This window comes from Scyliorhinus torazame, chromosome 15 (genome assembly GCF_047496885.1).
Source record: "Scyliorhinus torazame isolate Kashiwa2021f chromosome 15, sScyTor2.1, whole genome shotgun sequence".
NCBI lineage: Eukaryota > Metazoa > Chordata > Chondrichthyes > Carcharhiniformes > Scyliorhinidae > Scyliorhinus > Scyliorhinus torazame.
The window spans coordinates 140,244,946-140,264,935 of record NC_092721.1 but is presented as its reverse complement, the minus strand read 5'-3'; the positions used below and the strand labels follow the sequence as shown (position 1 = coordinate 140,264,935).

General features: G+C 44.3%; 1 protein-coding gene across 2 annotated transcripts in view; it reads left to right on the top strand.

Moving 5' to 3' along the window:
• xpo4 (exportin 4) overlaps positions 1-19,990 on the top strand; it is a 207,546-nt gene that overhangs the window by 166,358 nt on the left and 21,198 nt on the right. For both annotated transcript variants that reach the window (XM_072476835.1, XM_072476834.1), the window contains 3 exons: positions 3,915-4,084; positions 6,396-6,570; positions 16,541-16,834. In XM_072476835.1, coding sequence (XP_072332936.1) covers positions 3,915-4,084; positions 6,396-6,570; positions 16,541-16,834 — 639 coding nt within the window. The remainder of the gene's footprint in view (positions 1-3,914; positions 4,085-6,395; positions 6,571-16,540; positions 16,835-19,990) is intronic.

Sequence of the window (19,990 nt, the reverse complement as noted above, 5' to 3'; positions counted from 1 at the left end):
GGACTGGAAGGAGGCCGGCAGCAGCCAAGGTACTTAAAGATTTTATGGAGCAGATGGGAGGTGTAGACCCGTGGAGATTTAGCAGACCTAGGAGTAAGGAGTTCTCGTTTTTCTCCTATGTCCATAAAGTCTACTCGCGAATAGACTTTTTTGTGCTGGGTAGGGCATTGATCCCGAAGGTGAGGGGAACGGAGTATACGGCTATAGCCATTTCGGATCACGCTCCACACTGGGTGGACTTGGAGATAGGGGAGGAAACAGGAGGGCGCCCACCCTGGAGAATGGACATGGGACTAATGGCAGATGAGGGGGTGTGTCTAAGGGTGAGGGGGTGCACTGAAAAGTACTTGGAACTCAATGATAATGGGGAGGTCCAGGTGGGAGTGGTCTGGGAGGCGTTGAAGGCGGTGGTTAGAGGGGAGCTGATATCAATAAGGGCACATAAAGGGAAGCAGGAGAGTAAGGAACGGGAGCGGTTGCTGCAAGAACTTTTGAGGGTGGACAGACAATATGCGGAAGCACCGGAGGAGGGACTGTACAGGGAAAGGCAAAGGCTACATGTAGAATTTGACTTGCTGACTACAGGCACTGCAGAGGCACAATGGAGGAAGGCACAGGGTGTACAGTACGAATATGGGGAGAAGGCGAGCAGGTTGCTGGCACACCAATTGAGGAAAAGGGGAGCAGCGAGGGAAATAGGGGGAGTGAGGGATGAGGAAGGAGAGATGGAGCGGGGAGCGGAGAGAGTGAATGGAGTGTTCAAGACATTTTATAAAAAATTATATGAAGCTCAACCCCCGGATGGGAGGGAGAGAATGATGGGCTTCTTGGATCGGCTGGAATTTCCCAGGGTGGAAGAGCAGGAAAGGGTGGGACTGGGAGCACAGATCGAGGTAGAAGAAGTGGTGAAAGGAATTAGGCGCATGCAGGCGGGAAAGGCCCCGGGACCGGATGGATTCCCAGTCGAATTCTATAGAAAATATGTGGACTTGCTCGCCCCGGTACTGACGAGGACCTTTAATGAGGCAAAGGAAAGGGGACAACTGCCCCCGACTATGTCTGAAGCAACGATATCGCTTCTCTTAAAGAAGGAAAAGGACCCGCTACAATGCGGGTCCTATAGACCTATTTCCCTCCTAAATGTAGATGCCAAGGTCCTGGCCAAGGTAATGGCAATGAGAATAGAGGAATGTGTCCCGGGGGTGGTCCACGAGGACCAAACTGGGTTTGTGAAGGGGAGACAGCTGAACACGAATATACGGAGGTTGTTAGGGGTAATGATGATGGCCCCACCAGAGGGAGAAACGGAGATAGTAGTGGCGATGGATGCCGAGAAAGCATTTGATAGAGTGGAGTTGGATTATTTGTGGGAGGTGTTGAGGAGATTTGGTTTTGGAGAGGGGTATGTTAGATGGGTGCAGCTGTTGTATAGGGCCCCAGTGGCGAGCGTGGTCACGAATGGACGGGGATCTGCATATTTTCGGCTCCATAGAGGGACAAGGCAGGGATGCCCTCTGTCCCCATTATTGTTTGCACTGGCGATTGAGCCCCTGGCGATAGCGTTGAGGGGTTCCAAGAAGTGGAGGGGAGTACTTAGGGGAGGAGAAGAGCACCGGGTATCTTTGTATGCGGACGATTTGCTACTATACGTGGCGGACCCGGCGGAGGGGATGCCAGAAATAATGCGGATACTTGGGGAGTTTGGGGATTTTTCAGGGTATAAATTGAACATGGGGAAAAGTGAGTTGTTTGTGGTGCATCCAGGGGAGCAGAGCAGAGTAGAGAAATAGAGGACCTACCGTTGAGGAAGGTAACAAGGGACTTTCGTTACCTGGGGATCCAGATAGCTAAGAATTGGGGCACATTGCATAGGTTAAATTTAACGCGGTTGGTGGAACAAATGGAGGAGGATTTCAAGAGATGGGATATGGTATCCCTGTCACTGGCAGGGAGGGTGCAGGCGGTTAAGATGGTGGTCCTCCCGAGATTCCATTTTGTGTTTCAGTGCCTCCCGGTGGTGATCACGAAGGCTTTTTTAAAAAGGATTGAAAAGAGCATCATGGGTTTTGTGTGGGCCGGGAAGACCCCGAGAGTGAGGAAGGGATTCTTACAGCGTAGCAGGGATAGGGGGGGGCTGGCACTACCGAGCCTAAGTGAGTATTATTGGGCCGCTAATATTTCAATGGTGAGTAAGTGGATGGGAGAGGAGGAGGGAGCGGCGTGGAAGAGATTAGAGAGGGCGTCCTGTAGGGGAACTAGCCTACAGGCTATGGTGACAGCCCCATTGCCGTTCTCACCGAGGAACTACACCACAAGCCCGGTGGTGGTGGCTACACTGAAGATTTGGGGACAGTGGAGACGGCATAGGGGAAAGACTGGAGCCTTGGGGGGGTCCCCGATAAGAAACAACCATAGGTTTGCCCCGGGGGGAATGGATGGGGGATATGGAATGTGGCAAAGAGCAGGAATAACGCAACTGAAAGATCTGTTTGTGGATGGGAAGTTCGCGAGTCTGGGAGCGCTGACCGAGAAATATGGGTTGCCCCAAGGGAATACATTCAGGTATATGCAACTGAGGGCTTTTGCGAGGCAACAGGTGAGGGAATTCCCGCAGCTCCCGACACAAGAGGTGCAGGACAGAGTGATCTCAAAGACATGGGTGGGGGATGGTAAGGTGTCAGATATATATAGGGAAATGAGGGACGAAGGGGAGACTATGGTAGATGAACTAAAAGGGAAATGGGAAGAAGAGCTGGGGGAGGAGATCGAGGAGGGGCTGTGGGCAGATGCCCTAAGCAGGGTAAACTCGTCGTCCTCGTGTGCCAGGCTAAGCCTGATTCAGTTTAAGGTATTACACAGGGCACATATGACTGGAGCACGGCTCAGTAAATTTTTTGGGGTGGAGGATAGGTGTGCGAGGTGCTCGGAAAGCCCAGCGAATCATACCCATATGTTTTGGTCATGCCCGGCACTACAGGGGTTTTGGATGGGGGTGACGAAGGTGCTTTCAAAAGTAGTAGGAGTCCGGGTCGAACCAGCCTGGGGGTTGGCTATATTTGGGGTTGCACAAGAGCTGGGAGTGCAGGAGGCGAGAGAGGCCGATGTTTTGGCCTTTGCGTCCCTAGTAGCCCAGCGCAGGATATTGCTAATGTGGAAAGAAGCCAAGCCCCCGGGGGTGGAGACCTGGATAAATGACATGGCGGGGTTTATAAAGCTAGAGCGGATTAAGTTCGTCCTAAGGGGGTCGGCTCAAGGGTTCACCAGGCGGTGGCAACCGTTCGTCGAATACCTCGCAGAAAGATAGACGGAATGGGAAAAAGAAGGCAGCAGCAGCAGCCCAGGATGGGGGGGGGGGTGGAAGAGGGGTGGTGTGGGGGGGGGGGGGGGGGGGGGAGGAGGAACCAGAAGGACTCTCAGCGTTGTTAATATATACTGTATAGTATGTGTAGGTCGTTGCGACAGATAATTATATATTGGACTGTTAAATTATATTTTTGGAGAGTGTTACTTGTGACGAGGCAGTTGCCAATTAGGGCTAGTTTTCATTTTTGTTATTTATTATTTATTCATTTTTTGTTTATAAAATAGGTCATTGTTATTTGTGTTGTTATAATATTGTGTAAAGGATGCACAATGTACTGTGTTGGTTGACCAAAAATTTTCAATAAAATATTTAATAAAAAAAAAGAAAAATAACTCCAATGGAAAGTTTGAGATTACGTTTAGAAAATCAGTGCATTTGAAAAGCAGCAAAATTCTCAAGGAAACTAAAGATTTGCCTATGTTTTCTCAAGGAGACCAAGACAGTGATACACTGCCCATTATTGGAAAACCTTTGTAAAGTTCCCTATTAGCCCAAATAGCTGAGTGGGCGTCAATATTAACTTGTCCACGTATGCCCTTTTTATTTACAGATAAGTTTACCATTAAGTACAGCATTTGGTGCAGACACCGAAGGTGCTCAGTGGATTGTTGGGTACCTTCTAGAAAAGGTTATGAGTAATCTTTCGGTGTGGATCGCAGAACAGGACCTTGCAAATGACACAGTTCAACTCCTTGTAACACTAGTAGAGAGGAGAGAACGGTGGGTACAAAGTTTTTTGACCATGTATAAAATTTTAGAACATAACTGCTTCCTAGTGGCTTTCTTCTTAAATCAAACCCTCACCCTGGTAAATCTGTGTTGCACTTCCTTCAAGGTTATTATATCTCCTCACTATATTGAGGAACCCAACACTGCACAAAGCATTTCAGATGTTAGCTAACCATTTTTTTGTGTAGAATTATCATGACCTCTTTACTTTAATATTCTATCCTGTTTATTATAAACTCCCAAATTAAATATATTTTTAAAATTGTGTTTACAGAACCCTTTGCATTTTCTTCCATAAAGCTCTTGACACTGTTTTGTCTCTGTGTGTTGTGTTCCAGAATAAAAGCCAAAAGATTACTTAACCACACTGCGAAACTGAAATGACTTGTGTGCTGAGGGGATAGTTTGCTGGAAGTAGATGATACTGTGTTTCAGTGCTTAGCCTCAAACAGGTGGCCAGCACTAGATTACATAATTTATTAAGAAAATTACATTGAATTTTTGATAATCATCCATAGATCCATTTGGAGGTTTTACCTGAAGTATTGATTGCATGAATATTTAACTTGGAGTAACACATTAAGTAGCTTATTTACTAATGATTGAAATGTTCCCAAGTGTATTGTACATAAAAGTTCAAAAGTGTGCACTGCTCAAACACATTGTAAAATAATTGAATGTTCAAAAGAATTGTAACTTCAAAGCTACTGAAATGTCCCAAAAATGTGTTTTGGTGGTGGTGGTGGCAACGACGGGCTTCTCCATGGTGGCTGAGGTGGGGCCCTGCTTTTAGTGGCACAGTTGCTATTGAGCGGGCTCCCGCCTTGGCGGTGCTGTGTGCATCACATGATGGCTGCCAACGGAAATATCGTCCAGGCTGAAAGTCCTGGCTCTGAGGTGCAGTTTGTCGGGGCTGAAGAGTTTTTCGGAGGCGCAAGAGGAGATTTTTAGAGGTCCACTTGCATAGTCGATCCTGCTACGTGGCTTGCTTCCATCCTGATGGATTTTGGAGAAGGCGGTGGGCCATGGGGAACACCACTGAGCCCGGTCCCTGGCGTGAGATGGTGGAAGAGTTCCTGAGTGAGTTTCAAAATTGGCTGCCATGTTTCACTCATCTTGTTGTGGAGACTGGGTGTTTTTGATTCGATGGAGCACATTGTATCCTGTCTTCGAGGCTGGTTGTCAGTGTGTACTATCTTGTATTGTCCTATTCCCGACAATCAACGTGAGGGGTTGGAGGTGGCCTCCCGGCCGGGGCCTAGGCTGTGGATCGCCTTGGTGTTGTTGAGACAGCATGGCGGCAGTAATGTTGGAACCCGTGACAAATCATCCCCCCCCCCCCCCCCCCCCCCCCCCCCCGGGTCTTCTTTAGATGAGTAGAGCCAGAGACGGGTAGATGGTTGGGGTTGGTAGGGTTAGTCCTCGCTGTGATTTGAGGGTAGGGTTGGAGTGTTATCGTTTCTCTCCTTGTTCGGAGTGGAGTGTCTGTTTTACGGTGGTGTTGGGCTTTCTCCTGGCTGGTCAGTCATGTTATCTGGTGCCGGAGGAAAGGAGGGTTGGCCCTCCCTCACATCGTGACCTTTTGAGGGGTGTCTTCTCTCCGCCCCTATGAGGGGTGTCTTCTCTCTCCCGCCTGAGAATAATTATCCTTGCTCAAGTTTTGGACTTTGTGCATATCCTCTTGGGAGTGTGTTGTTTGCTTGTCGGTTGAGTGGTCTATTCCCCTTCGGTTTATGGTGCCCTCCATGGATGCAGTTGGGTCTGATTTCCAAAAGAGATACAGCTATGTCGAGTTGCTGATGCCTGAGGTGCTGCTGGAGCTGAGGGGTTTGTATGCTGGTGTATGCCCGATCTGGCTGCAAGTAGTGCACCGTGGGAGGGGTGTGCACCGTCTTGTCATGTTTCTATCCTGTTCTCTCCTTGGTTTCTGGTGGGGTCGTGGGAATATTTGGTTTCACCCAATCATTGTACCGACCCAGTTGTGATGTTGTTCTCCTGTTTCATTTTGTATCCATGTAGAGCTGGGTTTTCCCCACTCTCCTGTATCATATTATGATGTAACTTTGTTGCATCTGTTTCTAAAATGTAAAATTCTAATAAATATACTTTTTTAAAAAATGTATTTTTGAAAGTTCAAGCCACTTCACTTATCATGCAGTGAAATAAAGAAGTTTTTTTAAAAGCAAGTACTTATTTTGTTCATGATTTTAATGTCAAGTCTAGAGTTAATTGTCAGGTTATAACAATATTTCTCTTTGTACATATTTCGAAGTAGTGTTAATTGATTACTGTTCTCTTTTAGGGCCAATTTAGTAATAAAATGTGAAAGTTGGTGGAATTTGGCAAAACAGTATGCAAGTCGAAGTCCACCACTGAACTACCTACCTAGTAGTGTACAACGAACATTGATGAAAGCCCTGGTTTTGGCAGGGTTTGCTCATGTGGATACAGAAACAAAGCAACAGTATTGGACAGAGGTGAGAATTTGAATATGGATTAAATTAATATTTTGCCCAATGTTTTCTGAGGGGTTTCCAGTACTCTTGAGGTAAGTAAATGTATTGGAATAAATGTCTCTCAAAGAGAATATTAACCAAGAAGGTCCTAGGTTCAGTCCATTGTTATCCACTAAATTAGCTGATCACTGGACCTGCTGGAACATATGTGAATGTCCGTACAGGGTAGAATCGAACTATGCTGCAATGTCCTCCATGGTCCAATTTCCTGCCGACACTGACTCCCTAAATTTCATGGGTTGGGGATATTGTAAATCCCCAGCTATATTTGTGGGGCTAGAAGTATCTTACTAGTTCAGTGTTCACCGGAGTTTCATTAGAAGCACGCATCCTCTCAGTAGCAGCCACATGCAAATTATGGTACTGCGGACATGATGACATTTATCCTGAATTTAGGTACTTCTACATGGGCTTTACATTTTAAAAGGCATAATTCATCAAAGTGGGTAAACCTGGTTAAAGATCGTGTTCACTTGATATTTTTTTGTTGAAAGGGTTTTTGGCCATACCTTCGAGATCACTGCGGGTATTGGATTTTTTGGACTCATACTCAAGAAATCTTCCACTACATTCATTGTCATCCTTGGAAAGGAGTTTATTTCAAAACCATTGCTGAGCTAGGATTTGAGGGTTGCACAACGAGAATCCACATTCTCGTGAAAGAGAAGTGACAGGATACTGGGGGAAAGCCAGATTAATCAAACAGCACCGGTGAAGAACCAAACCTTCTTAACACAACTCATCCAGAAGAATGTATAGACCAGACAGAATTACTGAAACCTTTCTCAGTAGGTTGCACTTCACTCATGAATCATGGGACTCTGATTATTGCTACAGCTATATCTGAAACCAAGGCCTATGGCATGGCTGCACTAGCAGCTGCTAGATGCCTGTGAGACAGATCTATTTTGGCATACCTCCCACAGATGAATAGGATACCATTATTAAGAGCTCATCAAAGATTTCTGCCCTTTCACCAAGTTCTTTGTGTCAAAGTAAAATCTTAATCTTGAGCCTCCGTATTAGCATATTTGTAACTTGTTTTCAGTTGTTAATTAGGGGCGATTTGGTCCTCTTGCATTATTTCCAGCTACTTCCAAAAATGTTATTTGATTCTGTCATTTCATGCCACTTGTGACCATGTTGGCTTTACTCTACCCTGTTCTAACTATTCTTCTATGTTAAACATAATGGCCTGGAGACTGAGATGCTGCAAAATATTCTTGGTGAGTCTTCTCTTCACCTTCAGCCAAGGGATGGCTCTGAAAGAGGCTGACTCTTTTCTGCACTTGAATGGAGCGTCCCATTGTGCTGCTCTGTGAGGGGAAACAAACCTGAGGAACAAACAACAACACTTGTACGGGGAACAAGATTCTAGTTACCAGAGATAATTAGGAGAAAAGACTTTGCTGAATCTATAAGATATTTGAATCCCTGAGAGAGAGTTGACTGAAAATTCTTTAGTTCCTGTTGGGAGAATGCACTATACTTTGCAATCCAGTTGATGTTGTAATTACATTGGTCCCCTGAGGCCAGAGGACGTTTATTCAGTATCTCCTCATTGAGATAACTGACTTCATGGGGGAACTTTGCATAAGCTCATGCACCTGCCACTTTCTCCAAGCTTATGTGACTGATGCTTTGCTGGCACCCTAGTCTTCATGGCTGTTTCTCTGAGATCATCATCCATCTGCTTGACTGCCAGGGATTGTTGCACATCTGCTCAACTACATCAGATTCTACTTCTACATCTGCATCCTCTGGATCAAGATAGTGCTGTGTGATTCAACATGTGTCAATTCTTCATTTTCACAATCCAGCCACTGGGCAGAGTGAAAGCTGATTATTGCCATTGCTTCCTCTTTGCACGGTGAGAAATGTCATGTTGGCATGTGCTCTTCGAGATCTCTGGCATGTATTACCTTCTCCTACAGCAGGAATGCACAGTGTTAATTGACCTCAGCAGTCTCCAGATCCAGCAATTACAGTCAGTCAGAATTTATGGAATGGTTGTAAGTAATGGTAATTGTAAGGGAGCAATGACTTTGGCTGTGAGACTTCAGTGTGCTGGCAGGTAGTTAAACACTTTATGTGAGTGCTACGTGATTTTGTTTCTGGAGCAAGAAACATGATGCTATGCAATGAATTCATCTTTAGGTGAAACACAAATGAGGGCCCCATTTGACCCCCACCCCATGTGGCGATCCAAGATACGGTTTGAAAAAGACACGAGAGTTCTGTGGTGCCATACCCAACATTTCTTCTTTAATCTATTTTATTAAAATTGATAGAAAAGTCATTTATCTCATTGCTGTTTGGGGAAACTTGCTTTCTGAATTTTCCCACAATTAAACAGTGCCTAAACTTCAGATGTACTTTGTAGCCTTGAAGTGCTTTGGAATAGTCTAAAGATGTAAACAGCACCATTTAAATAGAAGTTATTTTTATAAATGATGGTTGATTAATATAGGGAAGACCCACACACATATCCGATATCTGTCCTATTACTCACCTGAAAACCTTTTCTAACTTCTGATCAAGTTATTTCATTAAATTTCCTGCTGCATGGAAATTACGAGCAATCCCACTTGCAAGCACAATTCCTCCTTCCTCATTGTCCATACTGCAGCATCGGATGGTTTCTACCCTGATACTCCAACTATTGCATCTCTGTCCTCTAATTCGGACCAGCAGCACTTCAAAAAGCTATTTTTATTCTTCCAAAAGCCAACTCCGCTATTTAACTGCATGGATCTCCAAGGCACACCTTTGATCTGCTCCCAATCCTGAATTTCCCATGCTTTCCTAGAATATCTGGCCCTTGTGTCAGCTACGGCTCAGTTGGTGGCATTTTGGCACCCGAGTTGGAAGGTTTTGGGTTTGGGTCCCTGTCCAGGGTTTGAGCACAAAAATCAAGACTGAAATGACAGTGCATACTGTGGGAGTGCTACACTGTCATAGGTGTTCTGTTTGGATGAATTGTTAAACCAAAGTCTTGGGATAGTTCCACAGTACTATTTAGAAAAAGGTGAGGTGCGTTATCCTCCGTGTCCTGTCCAATACTTATCTCTCAAATCCACATCGCAGAAACAGATTATCCAGTCATTATCACATTGATGTGTAAATTGGCTGCTGCATTTCCTACTTGGCAACAGTGACTACATTTCAAAAGTTGCTCATTGGTTGTAAAGCACTTTGGAACATCCTGTGCTTGTGAAAGGTGCTATGTGGAAGTTTTTTTCCCTCCTTGGTGGCATGCCAATCATCCATATCCTGCCTGCATCATAAAATGAGTTGACCTTGTGATTTATGAAGCAGTCAAGCTTCTCTGAATTCAGGCAAAATGTTCTCCTGCCAAATTTATAACCCTGCATCAGGATCCTAGGAATACCTAGGCAAGAATGATCCATTGGATGAAGTGCTAGTCAGCACTTGTGGAACTGTACTCAGTACAAGTCTGTGATTTCAGGAGAGGTGGAAAAGAAAATCACGTAACAAGTTAAGTACTAATTTACGACAATTGCTCCTTTTTTAAAACATCATTAATTGAATGTCTGATCAAATGTAAAGTGAAAAGTTTTGATACAAAGATAAATCTTTCAAATGTGTGGGAGAAATTGGTTCAAATTCATGGGACATTGGCATCAGTATTGGGGAAGGAGGGGGCTCTTCTGATAGGACAGTCTTCACTTGAATCATGCTGGGACTAAAGTCCTGGTGAATCTCAAAGCTGTAGATAGGGTTTTAAACTAAATAGTTGGGGGGAGGGTTCAGTTGCGTGGAAAATTAGAAAATTAGCTTTAAAGGAGAAGGTGGGAGTGCAGAATAATGATGAGGACTTTTAAACTAGTTAAAGGGACTGAGGGCTCTGGAGAGTTTAATATAGTTTCAAGAGCACATAGAACAGAGGAGTACAGAAAGCAGCAGGAATTTAACCAGACAGAGCAAAAAAGGGGACAACTATGAGAAGGGTGGACAGTCAACACAGGACTGAGAGTGTTAGACCTAAATGCACAAGTTAAGTGAGTTTGTTACCCACTTTGAAATTGGCGGGTACAATGTTTTGGGCATCACAGAGACGTGACTGCAAGGGGATCAGGGCTGGAATCTAAATATCCAAGTGTATGTGTCCTATGGCAAATGGGCAGAGGAGGCGGAGTTGCATTGTCAGTAAGGAATGAAATTAAATCAAAAGCAAGAAATGATATAGCGTAGAATCTCTGTGGGTAGAGTTGAGGAATCGCAAAGGAAAAAAGACCCATATAAGAGTTATGTACAAACCCCCGAGCAGTAGTCAGGGTATAGGGCAGAAGATAAATCAGGAAACAGAAAAGGCATATAAAAAAGGCGATATTACAATAATCATGGGGACAATATGCAGGTCGACTTGGAAAATCAGGTTGGTCTCGGATCCCAAGAAAATAAATTTGTGGAATGTCTACGTGACGGTTTTTTTGAGCAGCTTGTGGTAGAGCCCACAAGGGAACAGGCAAATCTGGATTGGGTAATGTGTAATGAGGCAGACTTGATTAGGGAACTTGAGGTGAATGAGCCCTGAAGGGGCAGTGACCACAATATGATCGAATTCACCCTGCAGTTTGAGAGGGAGAAGCTGGAGCCAGATGTAGCGGTTTTAAAGTTGAGTAAAGGTAACTACAAAGGCATGAGGGAGGAGCTGGCCAAAGTTGATTGGAAGTGAAACCTTGCAGGGTAGATGGTGGAAAAGCAATGGCAGGAGTTTTTGGGGGTTATTCGGGAGGCACAGCAGAAATTCATCCCAAGGAGGAGGAAACACGCTAAGGGGAGGACAAGGCATCCATGTCTGACAAGGGAAGTCAAGGACAGCATAAAAGCAGAAGAAAAAGCATGCAATGTTGTAAGGATTATTAAGAGAGGGGCAAGAATAGACATTGGACCACTGGAAAATGAGGCCGGAGAAGTAGTAATAGGGAACAAAGAAATGGCAGAGGGACTGAATAGGTACTTTGCATCAGTCTTCACAGTTGAAGACACCAGTGGGATACCAGAGTCAGGGGGCAGAGGTGAGTGTAGTGGCCATCACTAAGGAAAAGGTGCTGGGGAAACTGAAAGGCCTGAAGGTGGATAAATCACCTGGACCGGATGGACTACACCCCAGGGTTCTGAGGGAGATAGCTGAGGAGATTGTGGAGGCATTGGTGGTGATCTTTCAGGAATCAAATCGGGACAAGACCTACTCTGTTAATAGTAGGGAATTGGAGAGAGTTACAGAAGAAAGAGATCGAGGGGTACAGGTTCATAGCTCCTTGAAGGTGGAGTTGCAGGTGGACATGGTGGTGAAGAAGGTATTCAGCATATTAGGTTTTATGGATCAGAATATTGAATACAGGAGTTGGAACATCTTGTTGAAGTTGTAAAATACATTGTTGGTAAGACCACACATGGAATACTGTGTTCAGTTCTGGTCACCCTATTATAGGAAGGATATTGTTAAACTAGAAAGAGTGCAGAAGAGATTTACAAGGATGCTACCAGGACTTGATGGTCTGAGTTATAAGGAGAGGCTGGATAGGCTGGGACTTTTTTCCCTAGACCATAGGAGGCTTAGGGGTGATCTTATAGAGGTCTATAAAATAATGCGTAGCATAGATAAATTAGATAGTCGACATCTTTTCCCAAAGATAGAGGAGTCTAGAACTAGAGGGTTTAAGGTGAGAGGGGAGAGATACAAAAGGAGACCAGAGGGGACATTCTTTCACACACAGGGTGGTGAACACCTGGAACGGGCTGCCAGAGGCAGTGGTAGAGGCGGGTACAATATTTTCCTTTAAAAAGCAGTTAGACAGTTACATGGGCAGGGTGGGTATAGAGGGATATGGGCCAAATGTGAGCCAGTGGGACTAGCTTAGTGATAGAAACTGGGCGGCATGGACAAGCTGGGCCAAAGGACCTGTTTCCATGCTGTAAACATCTATGAATCACTGGAGGTAGGGAGGGTTCAAGAGGACTGCAAAATGGTTAATATAACACCGCTGTTTATGGAGGGAGGCAGAAGATGGGACATTATAGGCCGGTTAGCTTGACTTTGGTTGTTCATAAGATTTTAGAGTCTGTTATCGAAGATGAGATTGCAGCGTACTTGGAAGTGAATGGTAAATTAGGATAGCGTCAGCATGGCTTCGTCAAGGGGAGGTCATGTCTGACAAATCAGTTAGAATTCTTTTGAGGAGGTAACGAGGAAGTTAGACAAAGGAGAACCAGTGGACATGATCTATTTAGATTTCCAAAAGGTCTTTGACAAGCTGCCCTGCAGGAGGCTGCTAAATAAGATAAGAGCCCATGGTAGGGACATGGTACTGACATGGATAGAGGATTGGCTGACTGGCAGAAAGCAAAGAGTAGGGATAAAGGGGTATTTTTCAAGATTACAGCTGGTGACTGGTGGTGTGCCGCAGTGGTCAGTGTTGGGATCACACTATTCACAATATGCATTAACGATCTGGAAGATGAACTGAGTTCTAAGTTTGCAGATGATACAAAGAGATGTAGAGGGACAGGGAGTGTTGAGGAAGCGGGAGGCTGCAGAAGGACTTGGGCAGGCTAAAGGGTGGGCAAAGAAGTGGCAGATGGAATACAATGTGGGAAAGTGTGAGGTTATGCAATTTGGTAGGAAGAATAGAGGCATAGATGATTATCTAAATGGGGAAAGGCTTTGGAAATGAGAAGCATAAAGGGACTTGGGAGTCCTAGTTCAGGATTCTCTTAAGGTTAACATGCAGGTTCCGTTGGCAGTTAGTAAGGAAAATGCAATGTTAGCATTCTTGTCGAGAGGGCTAGAGTACAGGAGCAGGGATGTACCGCCGAGGCTGTATAAGGCTCTGGGTGGACCCTTTTGGAATATTGTGAGCAGGTTTGGGCCCCATATCTAAGGAAGGATGGGTTGGCCTTGGAGGGAGTCCAGAGGAGGTTCACATCTCCAGAATGAAGGACTTGTCATACAGGAGAGGTTGAGGTCTCTGGGTCTGTACTTGATGGCATTTAGAAGGATAAGGATGAGGGTGGATCGTATTGAAGCTTACAGAATACTGAGAGGCCTGGATAGAGCGGACGTGGAGAGGATGTTTCCACCAGAAGGAGAAACTAGAACCCGAGGGCACAGCCTCACACTGAAGGGACGATCGTTTAAATCCGAGATGAGGAGGAATTTCTTCAGCCAAAGTATGGTTCATCTGTGGAACAGAAGGCTGTGGAGGCTAAGCCATTGTGTCTTTAAGACAGAGATAGATAGGTTCTTTATTAATAAGGGGATCGGGGGTTATGGGGAGAAGGCAGGAGAATGGGTTTGAGAAATATATCATCCATGATTGAATGGAGGAGCAGACTCAATGGGCTGAATGGCCTAATTCTGCTGCTATATCTTATGGTCTTAATTTTTTTTCTTTTCAAAATATTTTTCCAATTAAGAGGCAATTTAGCGTGGCCAATCCACCTATCCTGGGTTGCGGGTTGTGGATGTGAAACCCATGGAGATGCAGGGAGATGTGCAAACTCCACACAGACAGTGACCCAGGGCCAGGATCGAGCCCGGTTCCTCGGCGCTGTGAGGCAGCAGTGCTAACTACTGCACCACCATGCCGCCCTCTTATGGTCTTAAGTGATGTAGAGCTCATCACTTGATGCATTGGCTAATGTTAAGGAGAGTTGTGTACTCAATAACCATTTCAGTTTCCAATCTTAATATCTGTACTTAATGCAATTTCAACATCTAAAGCCAGTTCTTAGTGTGTGTTATGCCATCTAATAATAATAATAATCTTTATTGTCACAAGTAGGCTTACTTTAACACTGCAATGAAGTTACTGTGAAAATCCCCAAGTCGCCACACTCCGGCGCCTGTTCGGGTACACGGAGGGAGAATTCAGAATGTCCAATTCACCTAACAAGCACATCTTTCGGGACGTGTGGGAGGAAACCGGAGCACCCGGAGGAAACCCACGCAGACACGTGGAGAACGTGCATGAACCTGGGACCCTGGTGCTGTGAAGCAACAGTGCTAAACACTGCTATCGTGCTGCTAAAGCTGAGTAGCTAGTTAGTAATGCTACCCATGAGCTGTGTCGTATTGCCAGACCTTGATGCAATATGCTGCAACCATATATGCCCTATTATAAGCATAAGCCTGAAAATTGGTTCTGCTGATACGTGGCCATTGATCATTGGGTACTTGGGACATGACAACCATTTGACCCCCCCGGTATTAATTAGAATCTATGTTCATTTTATATACATTCAGTTAAAAAAAAAAGCTTGGAGCAGCATCACTAGCATTTAATTCAGACTTTTTAAAAAAGGGCTTTTGCTTTAGGAGTTCGTATGTTGCAATGGGAAATGCAACATCAATTATTATGTAAGAACAGATTGATGGGCTTGATCTGGCAGCCATGTGGCTGAATTTCTGATTTTATGTTAGATCATTGTAGTGATCTTTTGAAATCAATCTGTAGACAATAAACGCAATAAATCCTAAACTATTACTAGGGGGACCTAAGCTCTGGAATTCTATTCCTACATCTCTCCATGTCTCTCCCTAACGTTCCTCCTTTAGGACATTCCTTAAAACCTACTTCGTTGACTAACCTTTTGGTCGTTCGTCTGATACATCCTTGTTTGGCTTGGTATTTTGCTTTATAATGCTCCTGAGAGTTGCCTTGAGATTATTTTACGTGAAGGTGCTATTTAAGTATAGGTTGTTGTTACCATGTAAATCCATATGCTTCAGACACGAATTAGAAAAATCCCTCCCATCAGGTAAGCCCCTGTTGCTCTGTTTACTTGCTATAAATATAGCAATCAATATGGTCGCCTTTCTTAATCCTAATTATGAGTATACTCTCAGAGTCGGCAGGTATCTCTCGATACCGCCACAAGGTTCAACCCGAATACCGATCAAAGAGCCAATACACCAGTTAGTTAGTTCAAAGTCAATACTATTTATTTACACACAGTAAGATCTACTCATGCACGATAATACTACAAACTAAACTATCTCTATCACTAACACCTATACTTAAACTTTGGGTGCCCACTTAGAGGAACAATGGCCGTTGTTCGGATCTGAGGCTGTTGGGTTCGAAGAGGAAACAGGCGTACAGCTAAGGTCGTCCGTCTGGTAGCGAGCGTTGACCTTGAACTTACTTGCTTCTGGTGATGCTGGTGGAAGGGTCTCTCCACTTGAGAGCCGAATCCAAGAGGCTGAATCTCTGGTGGGGCTTCCTCCTTATACTTGGAGGGGCTTTGCGTGCTTTTAGGCGGGCCTTAAACTTGGTCCCAATTAATTGGGCAGCTTCTTGATCATTGTCATCGATCTAAACCAATAAAGGGGTGGGTGCCCTGATGGATGGGTGTGTCCTAGGTGGCCGTTGGCCTTGCTTTGTTTGTGTCTTTCGGTTGGGGTACTGGCGCCGGGATGTCTGAGACAGTATCGGCTACCTGAGTATTAGTCCTTTGTTGCTCGGAGATGGGCCATCAATATGTTAATCGACCCAGAGTTTTGATTCCGTCTGCTGACTGCTTTCCAAATATACATTCAGGCTCTGTGCCTGCTTGTTGCTTAGTATTGTCCACATTTCCCTATAGTCTCTGTGAGTGTCCATTTTGTGTTCCGAAAGTGGCCATCCCAGATGGCTACACCCCATTGCCGTCTAACCAAGGAGATCAAAACTACAATGCAAGCTGAGCTACCATCAAGGCCTTGCTCAGTTGTCCACTTGAGACTATTAGACATCTATTAGATTTTTTAAAAAGATTTTCAGACTTATCTGTAGAAATGTTGCAGAGCAAATTCTTAATTACATTTTGAATGAACAATTTGTTTATTAAAACCCTCATCTCGATGAGAAACATTCCATGGTGATTTACTTTATCCTATATTTGTAAAATATATTTTTCTTAGGTTCTCCAGCCACTCCAACAGCGATTTCTTAATGTTATAAACCAAGAAAACTTTCAACAAATCTGTCAGGAAGAAGAGGTGAAGCAGGAGATCATTGCTACACTGGAGGCACTTTGCGGAATAGCTGAAGCAACACAGATAGACAATGTAGCCATTCTGTTCACCTTTTTGATGGACTTTCTCAATAATTGCATTGGTTTAATGGAAATTTACAAGAACACACCTGAGACTGTTAACTTGATCATAGAAGTTTTTGTTGAAGTTGCACATAAACAAATCTGCTACCTTGGAGAGGTAAGTAAAATCTGTCAAAGCTACTTTGTTCCACATATCTTTACTTGTTAGGACAAATTACTGGGAAAATAACTGGATGGTTCTTAATTTACCCTCACCCATAGTTATTGTTGATGTCTCCTGTCCATGGGAAAAATTAATGTTTTCGATAGTTGCTTTTCATGGTCATGGACTAAGAACAGATTCCACAATTTTGATAAGCCAATAAAATGTTTGTCCAAAAGCAAAATAATATATATACTTCTGCATCACTGCTTATGTTTTGTTTATCTGATACATAGGACGCGAATGTAGGTGAGACTACTTTAATAATGGTGCAATGAAATTACATGCAATATGACTAGCTATTACATTAAAATGAACATAAGTTCATTTTGTAATACAAAATTGGATGGAAATGTTCTTTAATTTGTCAGAAGATCTGAACAAATTTGGTTTTATCCAAAAAAAAAAGAAGGAAATGCAAATATACTGCATTTTGTAAGTGCTAGAATATAAAAATTTGCAGTTACATTGTCATCAGCTGGATGAGTGGACTTGCTCCGATTCTATGCAGATGTACAAGGAAGAAAGGGTCCGAACCACTGTCTTAAGGAGTGCTTAATATTTTGTCTTGATTGCAGCCAGCACTGAAATTAAGGAGATATGTAGCATTGAGTGTGATCAAATTCAAAAAAATTACGTTATATGAGCAACCAAAGATGTGCTCACTAGTTCCCTGAGGGGCACAGGGTCATTGTTTTACTGTATGAAACCTCAATGAGGCTTTCCTCATTATTTCAGTGACTGGTTTATTGCAGATGCCAACTTAGTGATGAAATTGTTATTGGTGAAATTATCAACTTCATTGTTATGGAAAGTATTGCATCCTAGTCAAATTTTGAATTGCAAGCTAAATGTATTCAAAAGAGAAATCATCATCTTGCACAAAGTCCAACATTATCTCAAAAGAACAAAGACCACTTTCTCGAATTGTGAGGATCGAAAGGCATGCTTGGAGGTGAATGCTTCAGTTTGTCTTTAATTTATGAACACATTCATTCCAAGTTTCTAAAGTGATACAGGTTGAGTATCCTTTATCTGAAAACCAAACCCATCCAAAACCAACACTTTTTTGAATCTTGTCGACCATTAGCATAGGAAGTCTGGTTGCGGTTTTTGTGGTGAACATGTGAAAATAAAGTGATTCATCTTTCTTTTCTAGCCAGTTCCTTTACTTTAGCCTAGGCTTAGGCTGTTTTCATGTAAACTTATTTGCGGTATCCAAAAACCAAAGATTTCTGAAATCCAAAATGCAATCAGCCCCAAGGGTTTCAGATAAAGGATACTCGACATGTATATTTTAAATTCAAATGTGTGAAAAATGCCACAAAATCAATCCAGTGGAGCTGATCAAATAAAGGAATGATTATCCACTAGAAAGATATGGACCTCCTCATGCAGTCTATTGAAGAGTGTCTAAGGATGTTAACTGCTTAGATTTCCATAAGGCATTAAATAAAATTTCACAAACTACTGCCAAAAATCAGAGTGCATGGAATTGAAGGTAGTCTTTTGACTTGGGTTAGAAATTGTTTGGAACGTAGGGGACAGACAATGCGGACAAAAGGTTGGCAGGATACAATAAATGGCGTAGGGCAGCACGGTAGCATGGTGGTTAGCACAATTGCTTCACAGCTCCAGGGTCCCAGGTTCGATTCCCCGCTGGGTCACTGTCTGTGTGGAGTCTGCACGTTCGCCCCGTGTCTGCGTGGGTTTCCTCCGGGTGCTCCGATTTGTTCCCACAGTCCAAAGATGTGCAGGTTAGGTGGATTGGCCAAGCTAAATTGCCCTTAGTGTCCAAATTTGCCCTTAGTGCTGGGTGGGGTTACTGGGTTATGGGGATAGGGTGGAGGTGTGGACTTGGGTCGGGTGCTCTTTCCAAGAGCCAGTGCAGACTCGATGGGCTGAATGGCTTCCTTCTGCACCTTAATTTCTATGTATCCATGTATTCTGAGGATCTGTTTGAGGGCCTTAATTTGTCAACATATTTATTAATGACTTGGATGTAGGAATAAAATGTGGTTTGCTATTGACACCTCAGTTACGAGGAACTGTAACTGGTGTAGATGAAAGAAGTAAGTTTCAAATTGAATGTAAAAATTGAGTGTGCCAGTTTTCGGGGTATCGGAACAGACAGAGCTATACATGAGGAAGGGGCCTGCACCCTTGCTTTCGCTTTCCTAATCGCACGCCAGAGAATCCTGCTCGGCTGGCGATCAGCAGCACCACCCAAAGCTGCAGACTGGCTGGCAGACCTGGCGGAATTTCTCCATCTGGAGAAGATCAAGTACACCATCCGAGGGTCGGAAGAGGACTTTCCACAAAGCATGGGGGCAATTCGTCGGCCCATTCCAAGACCTGATCGAGGCCACAAGGCCGGCAACAAAAAACGCAGAAGGGGAGGACAAATAAGAACAGGAGCTCAGCGATGGATCACCCAGGGTGGAAGAGGGGGATACCGGGGGTGGGGGGGGGGGGGGGGGGGGGGGGGGAGAGAGAGATACTAAGAGCAATCTATGTAAATAAGAAACTGTATAAATTGTAAATATCGGACACCGGTTTGACTGTAAAATTGAAAAATGCCAATAAAAACATTGTTTTAAAAAATAAATAAACTTTCCCCCTCTCGCCCTGAAAAAAAGAATATTACAGCATCTGAAAAGGAAGGGTTACAGGAAGAAAGTAGGATAATTGCTTAATCAGAGAGCCGGAGCAGACGTGATGGGGCTAAATGGCCTCCTGCACTGGTACCAATGTTGTGATTCTTTAGTGTACAAGATGCACTGCAGCAACTAGCCAGGGCTCCTGGATAGAAGCTTCCAAGCCTGTGACCTCTACCACCTCGAACAGTCATTTTCAAACTCGGGGTCACGACCCTGGGTGAATCACAGAGTGATCAGTCACGGCGTTCCTGAGATCATGGGAAGAAGTACCCAACAGTTGCGACCAGCTTTCAAGAATGCCGGTCACCCCGCGCAGCGTCCGGCTCTCTCTGCCAGATCTAGCAGTGCAGAAGTCCCGAGCCCAGTGGGGCAGACCGCCTCCTCCCGATGTCAGTGCGGAGTCCCAAGACCAGATTTTTTTTTTAATTGATGGAGTCTTCCTGCCAGAAGT